The 24,961-nt window shown below is 41.7% G+C and overlaps 1 protein-coding gene across 4 annotated transcripts; it reads right to left on the reverse strand.

The window, feature by feature from the left end:
• dennd6b (DENN/MADD domain containing 6B) lies at positions 1–22,104 on the reverse strand. Of its 4 annotated transcripts, none has more exons than XM_034526234.1 (20): positions 21,889–22,104; positions 18,084–18,122; positions 16,888–16,930; positions 16,667–16,776; positions 13,192–13,272; positions 13,017–13,122; positions 12,827–12,906; positions 10,457–10,519; positions 10,326–10,381; positions 6,055–6,177; positions 5,866–5,961; positions 5,671–5,765; positions 5,504–5,569; positions 5,364–5,428; positions 5,193–5,282; positions 4,916–4,969; positions 4,732–4,841; positions 3,306–3,408; positions 764–838; positions 1–529 (listed from the first exon to the last, which is right to left on the reverse strand). In XM_034526234.1, exons 1-20 carry the CDS (start codon positions 22,030–22,032, stop codon positions 392–394), a joined length of 1,737 nt encoding a protein of 578 aa, XP_034382125.1. In that variant the 5' UTR covers positions 22,033–22,104; the 3' UTR covers positions 1–391. The 4 variants fall into 4 exon arrangements, with proteins under 4 accessions (XP_034382125.1, XP_034382126.1, XP_034382124.1 ...); XM_034526235.1 differs by having other exon boundaries at positions 71–529; positions 13,017–13,065; positions 21,889–22,078; XM_034526233.1 differs by having other exon boundaries at positions 71–529; positions 4,732–4,829; positions 13,017–13,272; positions 21,889–22,078.
• Positions 22,105–24,961: the final 2,857 nt, after the last annotated feature.

Here is a 24,961-nt window from a genome sequence, read left to right on the forward strand (position 1 = left end):
GAACATAATCAATGTTTTACTTTTCAAATCCAAACTAAATACAGTATTTACAGATGGTTTGAGAAAATAAAAAGGCAAACGACACAATTAATATTAATATATTAGTGTGAGTAACATTCACTGAGTTCAGTCTGCGATAGAAAAATAACATCTAGTCATTGATCAAATCTGTATATCAAATCTTGAAATGATGCATCATTTCAACATGTAATCATGTGTTTATATAATAATAAACAGAGATTAAAGGAAAGAAACAGCAGAAGATTCACATTTAAACATTGATAGAACAAGTCAAATATTCAGTTTTGTGGAGATTTTATGATGAAAGGTAAGATGAGAGTATAAGCTAAGTATTTAGAGTACACTCTGAATACACAGTACTCAGTACAAGCTAAGTATTTAGAGTACACTGTGTACTCAGCACCGTCTGCAGGCCTCCAGGCAACGAGCTGATGATGGACTTTATAAAAGCGTCCAGTTTGTCTAAAACTCCGTCCTTCACCTGCAACTGCTGCCTGCGAGCTTTAATCTGAAAAACATTCAGAAACACACTTCCTGTATAAAGGAAAAACACACTTAAAGGAAAAATACAGGGTTTTACCAATAAACATTTAAATTAGAACAATGACAATATTTCACAGAAAATAATTAAAATTAGATTAAATCAAACGTGTTCACTAGACACAGTACAACACGTGCCAATAAACACATTATTATGAGTATTTATTTCTATGATAATTCAGATTTAGTGTCTGAATCTCACCAGTTTCTCTCTGAGCTTCAGAATCAAGTCGACGATTTCCACCTCCGACTTGTCTTTAGTCCAACTCATCAGGTCCTAAGAGGAAGAAACCAGGGTTAGAAGACCCAGATGTTCAAATGTTTACAGTGATCCAGATGTTTACATTCAGAAATATGTTTACAGTGATCCAGATGTTTACATTCAGAAATATGTTTACAGTGATCCAGATGTTTACATTCAGAAATATGTTTACAGTGATCCAGATGTTTACATTCAGATATATGTTTACAGTGATCCAGATGTTTACATTCAGAAATATGTTTACAGTGATCCAGATGTCAGTGATATATGTTCAGTGATCCAGATGGCAGTGATATGTTCACAGTGATCCAGATGTCAGTGATATATGTTCACAGTGATCCAGATGTCAGTGATATATGTTCAGTGATCCAGATGTCAGTGATATGTTCACAGTGATCCAGATGTCAGTGATATGTTTACAGTGATCCAGATGTCAGTGATATATGTTCAGTGATCCAGATGGCAGTGATATGTTCACAGTGATCCAGATGTCAGTGATATATGTTCACAGTGATCCAGATGTCAGTGATATGTTCACAGTGATCCAGATGTCAGTGATATATGTTCACAGTGATCCAGATGTCAGTGATATATGTTCAGTGATCCAGATGTCAGTGATATGTTCACAGTGATCCAGATGTCAGTGATATATGTTCACAGTGATCCAGATGTCAGTGATATATGTTCAGTGATCCAGATGTCAGTGATATGTTCACAGTGATCCAGATGTCAGTGATATATGTTCAGTGAACCAGATGTCAGTGATATGTTCACAGTGATCCAGATGTCAGTGATATGTTCACAGTGATCCAGATGTCAGTGATATGTTCACAGTGATCCAGATGTCAGTGATATATGTTCAGTGAACCAGATGTCAGTGATATGTTCACAGTGATCCAGATGTCAGTGATATGTTCAGTGATCCAGATGTCAGTGATATGTTCACAGTGATCCAGATGTCAGTGATATGTTCACAGTGATCCAGATGTCAGTGATATATGTTCAGTGAACCAGATGTCAGTGATATATGTTCACAGTGATCCAGATGTCAGTGATATGTTCAGTGATCCAGATGTCAGTGATATGTTCACAGTGATCCAGATGTCAGTGATACGTCCACAGTGATCCAGATGTCAGTGATATGTTCACAGTGATCCAGATGTCAGTGATATGTTCACAGTGATCCAGATGTCAGTGATATGTCCACAGTGATCCAGATGTCAGTGATATATGTTCAGTGAACCAGATGTCAGTGATATATGTTCACAGTGATCCAGATGTCAGTGATATGTTCAGTGATCCAGATGTCAGTGATATGTTCACAGTGATCCAGATGTCAGTGATACGTCCACAGTGATCCAGATGTCAGTGATATGTTCACAGTGATCCAGATGTCAGTGATATGTTCACAGTGATCCAGATGTCAGTGATATGTCCACAGTGATCCAGATGTCAGTGATATATGTTCAGTGAACCAGATGTCAGTGATATGTTCACAGTGATCCAGATGTCAGTGATATGTTCACAGTGATCCAGATGTCAGTGATATGTTCACAGTGATCCAGATGTCAGTGATATGTTCAGTGATCCAGATGTCAGTGATATATGTTCAGTGATCCAGATGTCAGTGATATGTTCACAGTGATCCAGATGTCAGTGATATGTCCACAGTGATCCAGATGTCAGTGATATGTCCACAGTGATCCAGATGTCAGTGATATGTTCACAGTGATCCAGATGTCAGTGATATGTTCAGTGATCCAGATGTCAGTGATATGTTCACAGTGATCCAGATGTCAGTGATATGTTCAGTGATCCAGATGTCAGTGATATGTTCACAGTGATCCAGATGTCAGTGATATGTTCACAGTGATCCAGATGTCAGTGATATGTTCACAGTGATCCAGATGTCAGTGATATGTCCACAGTGATCCAGATGTCAGTGATATGTCCACAGTGATCCAGATGTCAGTGATATGTTCACAGTGATCCAGATGTCAGTGATATGTTCAGTGATCCAGATGTCAGTGATATGTTCACAGTGATCCAGATGTCAGTGATATGTTCAGTGATCCAGATGTCAGTGATATGTTCACAGTGATCCAGATGTCAGTGATATGTTCACAGTGATCCAGATGTCAGTGATATGTTCACAGTGATCCAGATGTCAGTGATATGTCCACAGTGATCCAGATGTCAGTGATATGTTCAGTGATCCAGATGTCAGTGATATATGTTCACAGTGATCCAGATGTCAGTGATATGTTCACAGTGATCCAGATGTCAGTGATATGTTCACAGTGATCCAGATGTCAGTGATATATGTTCAGTGAACCAGATGTCAGTGATATGTCCACAGTGATCCAGATGTCAGTGATATGTTCAGTGATCCAGATGTCAGTGATATATGTTCAGTGATCCAGATGTCAGTGATATGTTCACAGTGATCCAGATGTCAGTGATAATACTGATGATAACTCACAGCATCACAGATGACCTCCAGATGAAGACTCTCCAGTTTCTGCGTCATCTCTTTGTGTCGATGACGATACCATCCGTCAAAGTTTGGAGACCTAAAGAATTTTCTTTCAAGAGTCAAACAAAAAGATAAGATGTTTACAGTGATCCAGAAGTTCACGGTGAGAAATGTTTACACTGTTCCAGATATTTACAGTGACAATATTTACAATGATAAATATGTTTACAGTAATCAGTGGACACCATCAGTACTATTAATGCAAAGTGAGAGAAGATCATGGTTAAAAAATTAGCTACATGTCCGATAGGGCAGATTAGAACAGGCCATCTCTACGCTATATATTATTATAATATATATATATATATATATATATATATATATATATATATATATATATATATAAATAACTGTATGAGCTGGGAAAGGTCTTTGGAGAACCTTTTGAAAAAGCATGTCAATTTGATGAAAAAAGGCAACGGTCTCATCAACAGTCAAAATCGGTGCAATTTGATCCCAGTTTAGCCCGCAAAGTTTGACTTCTACAAGTCTATATCCTCAAAGTTACGACTTTATCCTCAAAGTTACGACTTTATCCTCAAAGTTACGACTTTATCCTCAAAGTTCTCAAAGTTCCGACTTTATTCTCAAAGTTACGACTTTATCCTCAAAGTTACGACTTTATCCTCAAAGTTCTCAAAGTTCCGACTTTATTCTCCAAGTTACAACTTTATTCTCCAAGTTACGAATTTATCCTCAAAGTTACGACTTTATCCTCAAAGTTCTCAAAGTTCCGACTTTATTCTCAAAGTTACGACTTTATTCTCCAAGTTACAACTTTATTCTCAAAGTTACGAATTTATCCTCAAAGTTACGACTTTATCCTCAAAGTTCTCAAAGTTCCGACTTTATTCTCAAAGTTCCGACTTTATTCTCCAAGTTACGACTTTATTCTCCAAGTTACAACTTTATTCTCAAAGTTACGAATTTATCCTCAAAGTTACGACTTTATCCTCAAAGTTCTCAAAGTTACGACTTTATTCTCAAAGTTACGACTTTATTCTCCAAGTTACAACTTTATTCTCAAAGTTACGACTTTATCCTCAAAGTTACGACTTTATCCTCAAAGTTCTCAAAGTTACGACTTTATTCTCCAAGTTACGACTTTATCCTCAAAGTTCTCAAAGTTCCGACTTTATCCTCAAAGTTACGACAAAAGTTACTTCTTCCTTTAAAAAAACGTTGACTTTGATTGAAACTTTTTATCCTCAAAATTCGGAAGGAATTGACAACTTTATTAAAATAATTACAACTTTATTCTGAAGGACAATGTCTTAAAGATGGAAGATGAAGAAAACAGTTAAAAGTGGAGCGGACTATAAAACAATGACTTTCTTCTTGTGTTCATCCTGCAAACACCTGAGTGACTCACCTGTACAGTCCCATCCAATCACCTTTGAGCACCGAAGTCAGCTGAGGCCCGGTGTGATCCAGAGTGGACATGAAGTCGTCCTGACTGAAGGGTCGAATCTGAGGAGGAGTCTGAACACACAAACACATGAACCAGCTGATGACCTCGCCGTGAGGTCATCCCCAATGAGCCACTTCCTGTTTACCTTCCACGCTGTCACCGATCTCTGCAGAGGCATCAGGCTCGCCATGTAGCGCTCCTGACGACAAGAAACAATAAAGTTAGACAATTCCAAACATGTGATAGATATATACTTTATTAATCCCCAAGGGGAATTAGATATGATATATACATGATTTGATGTTAATTAGAATGAAACACTAATTATGAATGATCTAGAACATAAATGTTGTCACAGCTAACGATCAATAAAGTGAAACCAATAGAAGCTAGTCTGCTGATCTGATTGGCTGTTCACTCACCAGCGGTATGATGAAGCTCTGCGTGAGCTCCAACAGGTGTCGCCTTAAGATGGCGCTCTGCACCTCAGACGGTCTCTTTCTCTGAATCCCCTGAAGACAGTTTAGAAAGTTTCAACATCAATCATCTTCAGACCAATAAATATCGATATCGATAAACGTGGATGTTTTCACCTTCAACAGTCTCTTCAGAAGAATCTTGTCTTTGTGTAGAAATGTCTTGAACGCCGTAAAGATCCCTGCAGACAGGAAGTAAACATGCATTAATCAATAATACGACCTATTAAACAGGTGAGTAGAAACTCAGGTGTTACCTGGTTTAGTGTCCAGTGTTTTCAGTTTGGACAGTTTCTTCACCTTCACCTGTTTCGGTAAATCACCTGAAAGAGACGGTTGTTCGATACTCAAAGCTCAGTTCACTGCCAGCAAGAAGAAGAAGAAGAAGAACAACAACAAGAACAACAACAACAACTTATTTTACCCGCCATCTTGACTTCTCCCAGTCGGACGACGTGAGGCCAGTTCTGAAAAGTCTTAATGAAGAACGGATTGGTGACTCCCAGCACCACGTTAGGCCTGAACAGGTGAGAGACAGACAGGTGAGAGACAGACAGAGACAAGTGGACAGACAGAGACAAGTGAGAGACAGACAGGTGAGACAGATACAGGTACTCACGGGGCCTGGGTGCGGGTGGTGTACTCCCTGAACTCACTATCGTGGACGGTGAAATACGGCCGGAAGTCGCAGCAGAACTTCAGAGGACTAATGGAGCTGAGAGAGGACAGACTGTTACCACGAGAACAACACAAACACTGCCCTCTGATTGGCTACGAGAAGCTTTGTTCCTATTGGCTGTTCAGTCACCTGACGAGAGCCAGCACGGTTTCCGAGGAGACGGTGGGAGACGGCGCCATGACCACCACCGGTTCCCCGAGCAACATTAGCTCCCAGAACATCTGCAGGTGAATCAGGACAGACTGGAAACACCTGAGAGGTCAAAGGTCACCTGATCATTATGTTTATACCATGAATATGAGTATTAGAGAATAAAGACTGGAGCGGTCAAAGGTCACCTGATCATTATGTTTATATCATGTTTATATCATGTTTATATCATGAATACTAGAGAACAAGTACAGGAAGAACCTGAGATGTCAAAGGTCACCTGATCATTACGTTTATATCATGAATATTAGAGAATAAGTACTGGAAACACCTGAGGTCAAAGGTCACCTGATCATTATGTTTATATCATGAATATTAGAGAACAAGTACAGGAAACACCTGAGGTCAAAGGTCACCTGATCATTATGTTTATAACATGTTTATATCATGTTTATATCATGAATACTAGAGAACAAGTACAGGAAGAACCTGAGAGGTCAAAGGTCACCTGATCATTATGTTTATATCATGAATATTAGAGAACAAGTACAGGAAACACCTGAGGTCAAAGGTCACCTGATCATTATGTTTATAACATGTTTATATCATGAATACTATAGAACAAGTACAGGAAGAACCTGAGAGGTCAAAGGTCACCTGATCATTATGTTTATATCATGAATATTAGAGAACAAGTACAGGAAACACCTGAGGTCAAAGGTCACCTGATCATTATGTTTATATCATGAATATTAGAGAATAAGTACTGGAAACACCTGAGGTCAAAGGTCACCTGATCATTATGATTATATCAAGTTTCTACACCAGATGTCTAACTGACAGTGCTGTAGCTAAATTTAAAGAAGCGAGTCCTTCTGCATTTGATTCAATACCACGTCTCAATGTGACGGAGGACTCCTGTGCTAACTTTAGTCCGTCCCAGATTGATCATATTGTCGATAGTGCTACAGGCTCACTGAGAATGACACTAGACTCGATAGCCCCACTGAAGAAAAAGACAGTGAGTCAAAGGAGGTTTGCTCCCTGGTAGAACCCTCAGACCCGCGACCTAAAGCAAACTTCACGAAAGCTTGAAAGCATATGGCGTTCCACCAATCTGGAAGAATCACGCTTAGTTTGGCGAGATAGTCTTAAAACATATAAAAAGGCTCTCCGTAATGCCAGAGCAGCCTATTACTCATCAGTAATAGAGAAAAATAAGAACAACCCCAGGGTTCTCTTTATCACTGTAGCCAGGCTGACAGAGAGTCACAGCTCTGTGGAGCCGTGTATTCCTATAGACCTCAGTAGTAATGACTTCATGAACTTCTTCAATGAAAAGATTTGAACTATTAGAGGCAAGATTGATGATCTCTTGCCCTCAACTACTGCCGATCTGTCATCAAGAGGAGTGGCCTTGGAAACGGCTGTATGCCCTGGTGTATATTTGGATAGCTTTTCTCCCATTAACCTAGACCAATTGTCCTCAACGGTTTCTACTTCTAAACCGTCTACCTGTCTCTTAGACCCCATCCCAACGAGGCTGCTTAAAGACGTGTTGCCTTTAGTTGGCACCTCTCTGCTGGATATTGTTAATGTGTCTTTGCTAACAGGCCATGTACCACATTCCTTCAAAGTAGCTGTAATTAAACCTCTCCTGAAGAAGCCCACTCTTAATCCAGAGGTGTTGGCTAACTACAGACCGATCTCTAACCTTCCCTTCCTCTCTAAGATCCTGGAGAAAGTAGGACTCATCTCTGTACTGGTCTTGTTAGACCTTAGTGATGATAAAGGACTCATCTCTGTACTGGTCTTGTTAGACCTTAGTGCTGATAAAGGACTCATCTCTGTACTCGTCTTGTTAGACCTTAGTGCTGGTAAAGGACTCATCTCTGTACTGGTCTTGTTAGACCTTAGTGCTGATAAAGGACTCATCTCTGTACTGGTCTTGTTAGACCTTAGTGCTGGTAAAGGACTCATCTCTGTACTGGTCTTGTTAGAACTTAGTGCTGGTAAAGGACTCATCTCTGTACTGGTCTTGTTAGACCTTAGTGCTGGTAAAGGACTCATCTCTGTACTGGTCTTGTTAGACCTTAGTGCTGGTAAAGGACTCATCTCTGTACTGGTCTTGTTAGACCTTAGTGCTGATAAAGGACTCATCTCTGTACTGGTCTTGTTAAACCTTAGTGCTAGTAAAGGACTCATCTCTGTACTGGTCTTGTTAGACCTTTGTGCTGGTAAAGGACTCATCTCTGTACTGGTCTTGTTAGACCTTAGTGCTGGTAAAGGACTCATCTCTGTACTGGTCTTGTTAGACCTTAGTGCTGATAAAGGACTCATCTCTGTACTGGTCTTGTTAGACCTTAGTGCTGATAAAGGACTCATCTCTGTACTGGTCTTGTTAGACCTTAGTGCTGATAAAGGACTCATCTCTGTACTGGTCTTATTAGACCTTAGTGCTGCGTTCGACACCATTGATCATGACATCCTATTACAGAGACTGGATCAGTCGATTGGCATTTCAGGTACCGCACTAAGTTGGTTTAAATCCTATTTATCAGATCGATCTCAATTTGTATTTGTAAACGATGAAGCCTCAATGACCACCAACGTTAATCACGGAGTTCCACAAGGTTCTGTGCTTGGACCAATTTTATTTACCTTTTTATATATGCTTCCTTTGGGCAATATTATCAGGAAACACTCCATACACTTTCATTGCTATGCAGATGATACTCAATTATATCTATGGATCAAACCAGAGGAGACAAACCAGCTCGCTAAAATTCAAGAATGTCTTAAAGACATAAAAACATGGATGACCTGCAACTTCCTGATGTTAAACTCAGACAAAACTGAAGTTATTTACTGGCCCTGAACATCTCAGAGATCAATTATCTGGTGATGTGGTTTCTGTAGATGGCATTTCCCTGGCATCCAACACCACTGTAAAGAATCTCTAGTTATCTTTGACCCAGACTTGTCCTTTAACTCCACGTTAAGCAAATCTCAAGGATTGCATTTTATCATCTACGTAACATTTAAAAAATCAGACACATCTTGTCCCAAAAAGATGCAGAAAAGCTGGTTCACGCGTTTGTTACTTCCAGACTAGATTACTGCAACTCCTTATTATCAGGCTGCTCTAATAAGTCTCTTAAATCCCTCCAGTTGATCCAGAATGCTGCAGCTCGTGTACTCACAAAAACTAAGAAAAGAGATCACATGACTCCTGTATTAGCTGCGCTGCACTGGCTCCCTGTAAAATCAAGAATCACATTTAAAATACTTCTCCTCACCTACAAAGCCTTGATTGTTGATGCATCATCATATCTTAAGGAGCTTGTAGTACCATATTGCCCCACTAGAGAGCTGCGCTCACTAAATGTGGGGCTACTTGTGGTTCCTAGAGTCCTAAAAAGTAGGATGGGAGCCAGAGCCTTCAGTTATCAAGCTCCTCTTTTATGGAACCAGCTTCCACTTTCAGTCCTGGAGGCAGACACAGTCACCTCATTCAAGAATAGACTTAAGACTTTCCTCTTTAATAGTGCTTATAGTTAGGGCTGAATCAGGTTTGCCCTGGTCCAGCCCCTTGATATGCTGCTATAGGCTTATAGGCTGCTGGGGGATGTTTTAGGATACACTGAGCACCTATCTCCTCTTCTCTCTCTCCTTATGGATGAATTTACATCTCTCCATTGCACCTTATTAACTCTGCTTCCTCCCCGGAGTCTTTGTGACTTCACGTCTCATAGGGTCCATTGGACCTGGAGGTGTCTGATGCTGGTGAGCCGGCCTCCCATTGGCCCTGCTGATGCCCCGCCCCCCCTCCTCTCTACCTCCTTCTGTTTCATGGATTGGAGTTCCATTCATACATTGTCATATTCATGTAATGTGTTTATGTAACTCTGTTCATCTGGTCACATGACATCTATTCATCTGTCCATCCGGGGAGAGGGATCCTCCTCTGTTGCTCTCCTGAAGGTTTCTTCCCTTTTTTTGCTGTGAAAGGTTATTTTTGGGGAGTTTTTGCTGATCTGATGTGAGGTCAAAGGTCAGGGATGTCGTATGTGTACAGATTGTAAAGCCCTCTGAGGGAAATTTGTAATTTGTGATATTGGGCTATACAAAATAAACTGAATTGAATTGAATATCATGAATATTAGAGAATAACTACAGGGAGAACCAGAGAGGTCAAAGGTCACTGTCTCTCTATGTTTCTATGATGAATATGAATATGAGAGACTGACCTGAAGAGGTCCAGCTCGTGGAGGGTTGGCAGCACAGTCGGAGCCGGCAGGAGGTTCTGAGGACACAAATCAGACTTTACTGTTCGCTCATAGTTATCGTTCATAATAAAAGCTCCCGTTCTCTTCCTGACCTCTTGAGCGGTTTGTCGGACTGGACTTCCTCCTGGTTTGTCTGTTTTTGATGGAATCCGAACCTGAATAATAATAATAATAATAATAATAATAATAATAATAATGCATTTAATTTATATAGCGCTTTTTGTGATACTCAAAGACACTTTACATAACATAATTATAACATCCTATAAGCTAAAAAATAAGAATAACTAAAATACAGGTAAAACAAATAGGGACTTTCTCAGTTGCTCGGACCCTAATAAATAAAAATAATACAAACATGGAGCAAACAATCACACATTAAAAGGTGGGTTTTGATTTGTGATTTGAATAATTAAAGATCAGTGCAGTCTCTGATGGGTTTGGGGAGAGAGTTCCAGAGGGAGGGGGCAGATATGGAGAAGGTCTGTCCCCCCACGTCCGGTGCCTGGTCCTATGTGGGATGGACAGGAGATCATCAGAAGAGATGGAGTGTGGTGGTGGAGCAGGTCTGAGGTAGGAGGGGGCCTGATGGAGTGTGGTGGTGGAGCAGGTCTGTGAGGTAGGAGGGGGCCTGATGGAGTGTGGTGGTGGAGCAGGTCTGTGAGGTAGGAGGGGGCCTGATGGAGTGTGGTGGTGGAGCAGGTCTGTGAGGTAGGAGGGGGCCTGATGGAGTGTGGTGGTGGAGCAGGTCTGAGGTAGGAGGGGGCCTGATGGAGTGTGGTGGTGGAGCAGGTCTGTGAGGTAGGAGGGGGCCTGATGGAGTGTGGTGGTGGAGCAGGTCTGTGAGGTAGGAGGGGGCCTGATGGAGTGTGGTGGTGGAGCAGGTCTGAGGTAGGAGGGGGCCTGATGGAGTGTGGTGGTGGAGCAGGTCTGAGGTAGGAGGGGGCCTGATGGAGTGTGGTGGTGGAGCAGGTCTGTGAGGTAGGAGGGGGCCTGATGGAGTGTGGTGGTGGAGCAGGTCTGAGGTAGGAGGGGGCCTGATGGAGTGTGGTGGTGGAGCAGGTCTGTGAGGTCGGAGGGGGCCTGATGGAGTGTGGTGGTGGAGCAGGTCTGAGGTAGGAGGGGGCCTGATGGAGTGTGGTGGTGGAGCAGGTCTGAGGTAGGAGGGGGCCTGATGGAGTGTGGTGGTGGAGCAGGTCTGAGGTAGGAGGGGGCCTGATGGAGTGTGGTGGTGGAGCAGGTCTGTGAGGTAGGAGGGGGCCTGATGGAGTGTACTGGTGGAGCAGGTCTGAGGTAGGAGGGGGCCTGATGGAGTGTACTGGTGGAGCAGGTCTGAGGTAGGAGGGGGCCTGATGGAGTGTGGTGGTGTAGCAGGTCTGTGAGGTAGGAGGGGGCCTGATGGAGTGTGGTGGTGGAGCAGGTCTGAGGTAGGAGGGGGCCTGATGGAGTGTGGTGGTGGAGCAGGTCTGTGAGGTAGGAGGGGGCCTGATGGAGTGTGGTGGTGGAGCAGGTCTGAGGTAGGAGGGGGCCTGATGGAGTGTGGTGGTGGAGCAGGTCTGAGGTAGGAGGGGGCCTGATTCTGGAGGGCTTTGTGAGTGAGGAGAAGGATTTTGTATTGGATCCGTTGTGGGACGGGGTGCCAGTGAAGGTTCTGGACAACAGGGGTCTGGGAGTGGGTGAGCAGGCGAGCAGCAGAGTTCTGGATGTATTGGAGTTTGTTTAGGATTTTGGAAGATGTGCCATAAAGAATATTATTACAATAGTCAATTCTGGAGGTGATGAAGGCGTGGATTAAAGTTTCAGCAGCAGATGAGGAAGTGATGGGCGGAGACGGGCTGAGATGTTTTTTAGGTGGAAGAAGGAGGTTCTGGTGATTTGTTTGATGTGATGTTCAAATGAGAGGTTGCTGTCAAACATGACTCTGAGGTTGCGGATGTGAGGGGATTTAAGAAAAACAGGAACATTTTCTTTTTTTCTACTCAAGTTCAAATAAAAATGAAACCAGTGAAAGATAGAAAGCAGGTTTATGAATGTTGAATTCACTTTTTATATTGCTCAACATGAGTATGAGTATGTGTGTTTGTGTATATATATATATATATATATATATATATATATATATATATATATATATATATATATATATATATATAATATTAGTATCATATTATAATTTACAATACTAAATAATTAAATGACACAATACTATATAATTGTAATATACAATACTATATCATTATATTACACAATACAACAAAGCAGAGGCTGAAGCTCTGTGATTGGCTGTCTGTTAGTGAAATGCACCCTGGGAGTCATAGTTTTTATGATCAAAACTGTTCATCAAAGACCAGATATTTTCTAACACACCTTTTCTACTGATGATTTCACCTCTCCTATATGACCCCACACCTTCCTCCCCTCACCGGTGAGACCACGCCTCCTAACCCGCCCCTCCTCCTCACCTGTAAGACCATGCCCATCACAGGCAGGTTGAGGGTAAGTCCAGGTGCAGGTGAAGGCCATTGGTCGATCCCGTTACACACTGAGGACGAGAGAAAGACGAGACGTCAGGTGGCATTTCAGCAGGGATGATGTCATAATTACTATTTATCTGATTGGCCCACGGTTATGACATAAGCATGACATCATCACCTGCTTCCAGACACGGCTCCAGTTTCTCAAAGAACTCAGGAGCGACGATCTGCAGCAGCGAGTGGAACAGGTGAGTGTATGGTAACTTGGATACCAACACCAGAGACTGAAACACAGACATCACATGGTTAATCAGGTGTGAACAGGTGTAATCCGGTGTGAACAGGTAACTGACCTTCTGGAAGTATCCTCTCTTCACAGAAACATCCTTCACTTGTCTGAAATAGACGTAACCAAAGAAATGGGACACTTCAGTCTGTGGAAACAAAGAGACAAACTGTAAATGTTTACAAATCTGTTTACTAATGTTTAGAAAGTTATTATTTATCAGTGTTTAAAAGTGTTGGTTTATAATATTTGGTTACTGCAATAAGCAGTCAAATGGTCACACAGTTCCTGATCAATAAGTGTCACATGGTTCCTGATCAATAACTTTCACATGGTTCCTGATCAATAAGTGTCACATGGTTCCTGATCAATAAGTGTCACATGGTTCCTGATCAATAAGTGTCACATGGTTCCTGAACAATAACTTTCACATGGTTCCTGATCAATAAGTGTCACATGGTTCCTGAACAATAACTTTCACATGGTTCCTGATCAATAAGTGTCACATGGTTCCTGATCAATAACTTTCACATGGTTCCTGATCAATAAGTGTCACATGGTTCCTGATCAATAACTTTCACATGGTTCCTGATCAATAAGTGTCACATGGTTCCTGATCAATAACTTTCACATGGTTCCTGATCAATAAATGTCACATGGTTCCTGATCAATAAGTGTCACATGGTTCCTGATCAATAACTTTCACATGGTTCCTGAACAATAACTTTCACATGGTTCCTGATCAATAAGTGTCACATGGTTCCTGAACATTAAGCGTCACATGGTTCCTGAACAATAACTTTCACATGGTTCCTGAACAATAACTTTCACATGGTTCCTGATCAATAAGCGTCACATGGTTCCTGATCAATAAGTTCGACATGGTTCCTGATCAATGACTTTCACATGGTTCCTGATCAATAAGTGTCACATGGTTCCTGATCAATAAGCTGTCACATGGTTCCTGATCAATAAGCTGTCACACGGTTCCTGATCAATGACTTTCACACGGTTCCTGATCAATAAGTGTCACATGGTTCCTGATCAATAAGTGTCACATGGTTCCTGATCAATAAGCTGTCACATGGCTCCTGATCAATAAGTTCAACATGGTTCCTGATCAATAAGTGTCACATGGTTCCTGATCAATAAGCTGTCACATGGTTCCTGATCAATAAGTTCAACATGGTTCCTGATCAATAAGTGTCACATGGTTCCTGATCAATAAGCTGTCACATGGTTCCTGATCAATAAGTGTCACATGGTTCCTGATCAATAACTTTCACATGGTTCCTGATCAATAAGTGTCACATGGTTCCTGATCAATAAGCTGTCACATGGTTCCTGATCAATAAGTGTCACATGGTTCCTGATCAATAAGTTCGACATGGTTCCTGATCAATAAGTTTGACATGGTTCCTAATCAATAAGTTTCACATGGTTCCTGATCAATAAGCTGTCACATGGTTCCTGATCAATTAATGTCACATGGTTCCTGAACATTAAGTGTCACATGGTTCCTGATCAATAAGCTGTCACATGGTTCCTGATCAATAAGTGTCACATGGTTCCTGATCAATAAGTGTCACATGGTTCCTGATCAATAAGTTTCACATGGTTCCTGATCAATAAGTGTCACATGGTTCCTGATCAATAAGTGTCACATGGTTCCTGAACATTAAGCGTCACATGGTTCCTGATCAATAAGCTGTCACATGGTTCCTGATCAATAAGTGTCACATGGTTCCTGATCAATAAGCTGTCACATGGTTCCTGATCAATAAGTGTCACATGGTTCCTGATCAATAAGTGTCACATGGTTCCTGAACATTAAGCGTCACATGGTTCCTGATCAATAAGTGTCACATGGTTCCTGATCAATAAGTTTCACATGGTTCCTGATCAATAAGCTGTCACATGGTTCCTGATCAATAAGTGTCACATGGTTGCTGATCAATAAGTGTCACATGGTTCCTGATCAATAAGTGTCACATGGTTCCTGAACATTAAGCGTCACATGGTTCCTGATCAATAAGTGTCACATGGTTCCTGATCAATAAGTGTCACATGGTTCCTGAACATTAAGCGTCACATGGTTCCTGCTCAATAAGCGTCACATGGTTCCTGATCAATAAGCTGTCACATGGCTCCTGATCAATAAGCGTCACATGGTTCCTGATCAATAAGTGTCACATGGTTCCTGAACATTAAGCGTCACATGGTTCCTGATCAATAAGCGTCACATGGTTCCTAATCAATAAGTTTCACATGGTTCCTGATCAATAAGTGTCACATGGTTCCTGATCAATAAGTTCAACATGGTTTCTGATCAATAAGTGTCATATGGTTCCTGATCAATAAGCTGTCACATGGTTCCTGATCAATAAGTTCAACATGGTTCCTGATCAATAAGTGTCACATGGTTCCTGATCAATAAGCTGTCACATGGTTCCTGATCAATAAGTGTCACATGGTTCCTGATCAATAAGTGTCACATGGTTCCTGAACATTAAGCGTCACATGGTTCCTGATCAATAAGTGTCACATGGTTCCTGATCAATAAGTGTCACATGGTTCCTGAACATTAAGCGTCACATGGTTCCTGATCAATAAGCTGTCACATGGTTCCTGATCAATAAGTGTCACATGGTTCCTGATCAATAAGCTGTCACATGGTTCCTGATCAATAAGTGTCACATGGTTCCTGATCAATAAGTGTCACATGGTTCCTGAACATTAAGCGTCACATGTTTCCTGATCAATAAGTGTCACATGGTTCCTGATCAATAAGTTTCACATGGTTCCTGATCAATAAGCTGTCACATGGTTCCTGATCAATAAGTGTCACATGGTTGCTGATCAATAAGTGTCACATGGTTCCTGATCAATAAGTGTCACATGGTTCCTGAACATTAAGCGTCACATGGTTCCTGATCAATAAGTGTCACATGGTTCCTGATCAATAAGTGTCACATGGTTCCTGAACATTAAGCGTCACATGGTTCCTGCTCAATAAGCGTCACATGGTTCCTGATCAATAAGCTGTCACATGGCTCCTGATCAATAAGCGTCACATGGTTCCTGATCAATAAGTGTCACATGGTTCCTGAACATTAAGCGTCACATGGTTCCTGATCAATAAGCGTCACATGGTTCCTAATCAATAAGTTTCACATGGTTCCTGATCAATAAGTGTCACATGGTTCCTAATCAATAAGTTTCACATGGTTCCTGATCAATAAGTGTCACATGGTTCCTAATCAATAAGTTTCACATGGTTCCTGATCAATAAGTGTCACATGGTTCATGATCAATAACTTTCACATGGTTCCTGATCAATAACTTTCACATGGTTCCTGAACAATAAGTGTCACATGGTTCCTGATCAATAAGCTGTCACATGGTTCCTGATCAATAACTTTCACATGGTTCCTGATCAATAAGTGTCACATGGTTCCTGATCAATAAGCTGTCACATGGTTCCTGATCAATAAGTGTCACATGGTTCCTGATCATTAAGCATCACATGACCTGATCAATACCTGAAGGGTGGGGGGGGCGTCTCTGTTGTAAACATCTTCTCTGAACCGCGACGCTCTTCGACCGACGGACTGACGGAACCGGAAGCTGAACTGAGTGTCCCCAATGCATCCTGGGAAATGAAGTAAGACATGTGACCATGTCCCCAAAGCATCCTGGGAAATGAGTAAGAGATGTGACCTTTGACCTCAGGGCCATGTAGTCTATTGAGTGTGATAGTTACCGGAGTACGAGTCGGGGAAGGACAGGTAGCAGATGCTGGTTTTCTGACAACAAATTACAAACCAATATGATCAATGAATATAATCTAAATATTTAAATATAATCAAAACATATTAAAAATAAAATCAAACATATAAATGAATGTAATCAAATATATAAATAAATATAATCAAAACATTAAAAAATATAATCAAACATAAATAAATATAATCAAAACATATAAATAAATGTAATTAAAACATAAATAAATATAATCAAAGCATATTAAAAAATATAATCAAATATATAAATGAATGTAATCAAAACATTAAAAAATATAATCAAAACATAAATAAATATAATCAAATATATAAATAAATAAAATCAAAACATATAAAAATTAAATCAAACATATAAAAATTAAATCAAACATATAAATGAAGGTTTCTTCCATTTTTTCCCTGTGAAAGGTTATTTTTGGGGAGTTTTTCCTGATTCGATGTGAGGTCAAAGGTCAGGGATGTCGTATGTGTACAGACTGTAAAGCCCTCTGAGGCAAATTTGTAATTTGTGATATTGGGCTATACAAAATAAACTGAATTGAAAATTGAATTGAATAAATAAATATAATCAAACAGATAAATAAATATAATTAAAACATTAAAAATTATGTAATCAAAACATATAAATAAATAATCAAAACATATAAATATATAAAATCTAACATAAATAAATGTAATTAAAACATATAAATAAATGTAATCAAAATATTAAAAAATATAATCAAAACATTAAAAAATACAATCAAAACATATAAATATAATCAAATATATAAATAAATGAAATCAAAACATATAAAAAATAAAATCAAACATAAATACATACAGTATAATCAAAAGATATAAAAAATAAAATCAAACATAAATAAATATAATCAACACATTTGAAAAGTAAAATCAAAACATAAATAAATATAACCAAAACATTTAAAAAATATAATCAAAAGATATAAATATAATCAAACATATAAAAGATATAATCAAAAGATATAAATAATATAATCAAACATAAATAAATATAATCAAAACATATAACAAATCAAATCAAACATAAATAATATTATCAAATATAAATAAATGTAATCAAGCATATAAAAGATATAATCAAAACATTAAAAATATAATAAAACATAAATAAACTGATGAATAAAATAATTACCTCCTTCTCTGTGAGCTTCACATCCTGAGGAAACACCAGCTGAAAACACCAGAGCCCATTCAGAAAGATTAAAAGAGGATGTATCAATCAATCCTCCTATTGATTGATGCAGCAGGAAAGAAATTAGTTCAAACTCACAAATGTTATTATATTATTTCAATATGTTAAATATTTTTTAAGAAGGGCTCATCTCAAATAAAGGCTCAATTTAAATGAGTTGTCACAAAGGCCTGTATGATTATTAATATTAATATCGTACATTTGTTTGGTTTAATAACCGATATGATTTAGTTCAGAATAAACTCACATTTACAATTCTGAAAGTTTGACACGTGACAAGTTGAACCACGTGTCTTCAGTTAAGTAGTGACTCCGGTTCACGGGGTTAGGGTCATCACAGTCCGGTTCACGGGGTTAGGGTCATCACAGTCCGGTTCACGGGGTTAGGGTCATCACAGTCCGGTTCACGGGGTTAGGGTCATCACAGTCCGGTTCACGGGGTTAGGGTCATCACAGTCCGGTTCACGGGGTTAGGGTCATCACAGTCCGGTTCACGGGGTTAGGGTCATCACAGTCTGGTTCTCGGGGTTAGGGTCATCACAGTCCGGTTCACAGGGTTAGGGTCATCACAGTCCGGTTCACAGTCCGGTTCACGGGTTAGGGTCATCACAGTCCGGTTCACGGGGTTAGGGTCATCACAGTCCGGTTCACAGGGTTAGGGTCATCACAGTCCGGTTCACGGGGTTAGGGTCATCACAGTCCGGTTCACGGGGTTAGGGTCATCACAGTCCGGTTCACGGGGTTAGGGTCATCACAGTCCGGTTCACGGGGTTAGGGTCATCACATTCCGGTTCACAGTCCGGTTCACAGGGTTAGGGTCATCACAGTCCGGTTCACAGGGTTAGGGTCATCACAGTCCGGTTCACAGGGTTAGGGTCATCACAGTCTGGTTCACGGGGTTAGGGTCATCACAGTCCGGTTCACGGGGTTAGGGTCATCACAGTCCGGTTCACGGGGTTAGGGTCATCACAGTCCGGTTCACGAGGTTAGGGTCATCACAGTCTGGTTCTCGGGGTTAGGGTCATCACAGTCCGGTTCACGGGGTTAGGGTCATCACAGTCCGGTTCACGGGGTTAGGGTCATCACAGTCCGGTTCACGGGGTTAGGGTCATCACAGTCCGGTTCACGAGGTTAGGGTCATCACAGTCCGGTTCACAGTCCGGTTCACGGGTTAGGGTCATCACAGTCCGGTTCACGGAGTTAGGGTCATCACAGTCCGGTTCACAGTCCGGTTCACGGGGTTAGGGTCATCACAGTCCGGTTCACGGGGTTAGGGTCATCACAGTCCGGTTCACGGGGTTAGGGTCATCACAGTCCGGTTCACGGGGTTAGGGTCATCACAGTCCGGTTCACAGTCCGGTTCACGGGTTAGGGTCATCACAGTCCGGTTCACGGGGTTAGGGTCATCACAGTCCGGTTCACGGAGTTAGGGTCATCACAGTCCGGTTCACGGGGTTAGGGTCATCACAGTCCGGTTCACGGAGTTAGGGTCATCACAGTCCGGTTCACGGAGTTAGGGTCATCACAGTCCGGTTCACGGAGTTAGGGTCATCACAGTCCGGTTCACAGTCCGGTTCACGAGGTTAGGGTCATCACAGTCCGGTTCACGGAGTTAGGGTCATCACAGTCCGGTTCACGGAGTTAGGGTCATCACAGTCCGGTTCACGGGGTTAGGGTCATCACAGTCCGGTTCACAGTCCGGTTCACGGGGTTAGGGTCATCACAGTCCGGTTCACGGGGTTAGGGTCATCACAGTCCGGTTCACGGGGTTAGGGTCATCACAGTCCGGTTCACGGGGTTAGGGTCATCACAGTCCGGTTCACGGGGTTAGGGTCATCACAGTCTGGTTCTCGGGGTTAGGGTCATCACAGTCCGGTTCACGGGGTTAGGGTCATCACAGTCCGGTTCACGGAGTTAGGGTCATCACAGTCCGGTTCACGGGGTTAGGGTCATCACAGTCCGGTTCACGGGGTTAGGGTCATCACAGTCCGGTTCACGGAGTTAGGGTCATCACAGTCCGGTTCACGGGGTTAGGGTCATCACAGTCCGGTTCACGGGGTTAGGGTCATCACAGTCCGGTTCACAGTCCGGTTCACGGGGTTAGGGTCATCACAGTCCGGTTCACGGGGTTAGGGTCATCACAGTCCGGTTCACGGGGTTAGGGTCATCACAGTCCGGTTCACGGGGTTAGGGTCATCACAGTCCGGTTCACAGTCCGGTTCACGGGGTTAGGGTCATCACAGTCCGGTTCACGGGGTTAGGGTCATCACAGTCCGGTTCACGGGGTTAGGGTCATCACAGTCCGGTTCACAGTCCGGTTCACGGGGTTAGGGTCATCACAGTCCGGTTCACGGGGTTAGGGTCATCACAGTCCGGTTCACAGTCCGGTTCACGGGGTTAGGGTCATCACAGTCCGGTTCACGGGGTTAGGGTCATCACAGTCCGGTTCACGGGGTTAGGGTCATCACAGTCCGGTTCACAGTCCGGTTCACGGGGTTAGGGTCATCACAGTCCGGTTCACGGGGTTAGGGTCATCACAGTCCGGTTCACGGGGTTAGGGTCATCACAGTCCGGTTCACAGTCCGGTTCACGGGGTTAGGGTCATCACAGTCCGGTTCACGGGGTTAGGGTCATCACAGTCCGGTTCACAGTCCGGTTCACGGGTTAGGGTCATCACAGTCCGGTTCACGGAGTTAGGGTCATCACAGTCCGGTTCACGGGGTTAGGGTCATCACAGTCCGGTTCACGGGGTTAGGGTCATCACAGTCCGGTTCACGGGGTTAGGGTCATCACAGTCCGGTTCACAGTCCGGTTCACGGGGTTAGGGTCATCACAGTCCGGTTCACGGAGTTAGGGTCATCACAGTCCGGTTCACGGGGTTAGGGTCATCACAGTCCGGTTCACAGTCCGGTTCACGGGTTAGGGTCATCACAGTCCGGTTCACGGGGTTAGGGTCATCACAGTCCGGTTCACAGTCCGGTTCACGGGGTTAGGGTCATCACAGTCCGGTTCACAGTCCGGTTCACGGGTTAGGGTCATCACAGTCCGGTTCACAGTCCGGTTCACGGGGTTAGGGTCATCACAGTCCGGTTCACGGGGTTAGGGTCATCACAGTCCGGTTCACGGGGTTAGGGTCATCACAGTCCGGTTCACGGGGTTAGGGTCATCACAGTCCGGTTCACAGTCCGGTTCACGGGGTTAGGGTCATCACAGTCCGGTTCACGGGGTTAGGGTCATCACAGTCCGGTTCACAGTCCGGTTCACGGGGTTAGGGTCATCACAGTCCGGTTCACGGGGTTAGGGTCATCACAGTCCGGTTCACAGTCCGGTTCACGGGGTTAGGGTCATCACAGTCCGGTTCACGGGGTTAGGGTCATCACAGTCCGGTTCACAGGGTTAGGGTCATCACAGGCCGGTTCACAGTCCGGTTCACGGGGTTAGGGTCATCACAGTCCGGTTCACGGGGTTAGGGTCATCACAGTCCATGGAAAGTGGTTCCTAGTTAGTCCTCATGGGTCCTGAGAGGCTCCTACGACACATCAGCCTCGCGCACGCGAACTAAACCAGTTCATCTCCAACGACGACAACAAACAGCCACTTTGTGACCAGTTCTGACGTCACCGGCGTGCGCGTCTGCAGACACGTCGCTGTTCACCTGCTCTGACCAATCAATACATATCGATCCGCTCTAGACCCAATGATTAACGGTGCTACCGATGCTAAGCTAACTCCCCAACCCACTCACCTCTAAGGCTTGTCCGAGCTCCAGGTCGAAGGTCACGACACACACGCACTCTAACCACGAGGAGAAGCGCGCCCACGTGCACCGGCCGTCCCCGCAGTCCGCCTCCTCTTGGCGGAGAGAACCGGAGCCGTGAAACGAGTTCATCAGGCCCGGATCAGCGCTGCGTTCATCCTCCGGTGCTCCATCACAAGATGCCGTGTACCGGGAGCAGCGGGGTCCTCTAGGGCCCTCTGGCGGCGGCCAGGTGCCACTGCAGCGTGTATACATAAAAACACACGTGGACGCGCACAGTTATTTCACAACAACTCATCATGAACAGTGTTTTTGTTCCTACATTAAAATGTTTAGACAGAATTATACTTACAAACATTATTTTAAAGATATGAGAACAATGACAAATAATTAAAGCTGATTCTGATTATCTTATAGTTCCAGAAAACCTCAGGAATTAAATCTGAAAGAGGATTTTAGCCGACAATGAAATGTGAAAAAGTAATTTAATTAATTTTGTTATTCTGTATTAATTAGTTTTACTGATGCATAACTAACCCGTTTACTCTCACGAATAATACTTTAGTGTGTTTTTAAACTGGTTCCGATGAGTGAGCTTCATGTGACATGAAGTCCAGCTCACTAATAGTTCAATAATAACTTCAGATATTATTATTATTAAATGACATTACATGTCATTTAGCTGACGCTTTTATCCAAAGCGACTTACAATAAGTGCATTAAACCATGAGTCCAAACTCAGAACAACAAGAATGGAGAAAGTACAATTTCCATTTAAGTGCTACTAAAGTGTTAAACTACAAAGTGCTATCGGTAAGGGACATTTAAGTGCTACTAAAGTGTTAAACTACAAAGTGCTATCAGTAAGGGACATTTAAGTGCTACTAAAGTGCTACTACGGCTCTACCTTCCCTATTCAAGGTGTCGTCACTAAGATGTGTTTTTAGTCTGTAGAGACTTCCTGTCCTGATGTCAATGGGGAGCTCGTTCCACCAATGAGGAGCCAGCACAGCAAACAGTCGTGACTTATCAGCAGCTTCTTCCATAACATCCATTATATTACATGTATGTTAATGTACATTAAACCCCATAATGATAATAATAATATATAAACTACAGACTCTGGAAGAAGCAGCTTTCACTGCGTGCGAATCAGCCCAGAGAGGCCCAGAGGTCAGAGGTCAGGTGGTTCCCATGAAGCTCAGACAGCTCAGGTGATAAAGTGAATGAGTCAATATTGAGACGGCCTTCATCGCTCAGCGGCGACCTTAAGCTGATGATGAACGGCTTCATTCTGCCCACAGAACAACCTGGGACTGCTTTCACGATTAAAATAAATATATACATATTTATATACTGTATATATATATATATATATATATATATATATATATATATACAGTACAAATGTCAGTATTCATCCCTGTTTTATTGTGTTTTTCCACAATGTATAAATGATATATTCTATTCATATATATTCTATTTATTATATACTGTATATATTAATTTATTCTTACGATGTGACGAGGCTTAGGAGGGACCGCTGCCTGCCGACCTTCAGCCGTAGAGTATAAATACTGTGTTTCATGTGAGGTCCAGCGCTCTCTCTGGTGATGAAGATGAAGATGGTGATGATCATGGGAGTGATGCTGGTCTCTGCTGCTCCACTTCCTCCTTCTCTCAGCAGGTGAGACTGAAATATTAATATCAGAAGATACAAGTAGAACTGTTGATGGAGGTTATAAATATTAATAATGATAATAATGATAATAATGAAAGTTATGATGATGATGATGATGATGATGATGAAGATAATTCCTGCCTATAGACGTGATGATCTGAACACTGACAGTTTTCCCCTGCTGAACAACACAGAGGGAAACTCCACCAGGTGTGTGTGTGTGTGTGTCTATGTGTGTGTGTGTGTGTGTGTGTGCGCTTGTGTGTGAGTGTCTATGTGTGTGTGTGTATGTGTGTGATAGTCTATCTGTGTGTGTGTGTCTGTGTGTGTGTGTGTGTGTGTGTGTGTGCATGTGTGCGTGCGCTTGTGTGTGAGTGTCTTTGTGTGTGTGTGTGTGAGTGTCTATGTGTGTGTGTGTGTGTGTGTGTGTGTGTGTGTGTGTGCGTGCGCTTGTGTGTGTGTGTGTGTGTGTGTGTGTGTGTGTGTGTGTGTATGTCCGTGTGAATGTGTGTGTGTTTGTGCCGTAATGTTTTTATCAGATCTGATTATTATAATATTCAAATCTTTATCTTGTCATTAGAAGATTAGATTATATGCATATAATGTAATATAGATTATACTATATATGATATGTAATGTAATATATGTAATGCATATAATGTAATATATATTATATATATTATATTATATATGATATTAAATGTAATATATATAATACATATAATATAATTTATAATGTAATATATAATATATATTATACTATATATGATATATAATATAATATATATAATACATATAATATAATTTATAATGTAATATATAATATATATTATACTATATATGATATATAATATAATATATATAATACATATAATATAATTTATAATGTAATATATAATATATTCAATTCAATTCAATTCAATTCAGTTTATTTTGTATAGCCCAATATCATAAATTACAACCTCCCCTCAGAGGGCTTTACAATCTGTACACATACGACATCCCTGACCTTTGACCTCACATCAGATCAGGAACAACTCCTATATATATATATATTATCGCAATGAAAAACATCTTGTAATTAATTATAGTAATTCATTACTATATCATAATGTTCGCGTCTTCATGAGAAAAAAATATTAGAAGCACAGAATAGCAAAAAAATATCTTGTGATTATATTGATTTAAAAATTTTAATTAGGAGAAAAATAATTATAATAATTATAATAAATGTTTAATTTTTGTTTATTAAACGAAATGCAGGTTTGAGTCTCGTCAAGAGGTCAACAACACTGCGTCAAGGTCAGAACAATACACAACAATACACACAACAATACACACAAAAATACACAACAATATACAACAATACAAGCAACAATA

The sequence above is a fragment of the Cyclopterus lumpus genome, chromosome 23, assembly GCF_009769545.1.
Source record: "Cyclopterus lumpus isolate fCycLum1 chromosome 23, fCycLum1.pri, whole genome shotgun sequence".
NCBI lineage: Eukaryota > Metazoa > Chordata > Actinopteri > Perciformes > Cyclopteridae > Cyclopterus > Cyclopterus lumpus.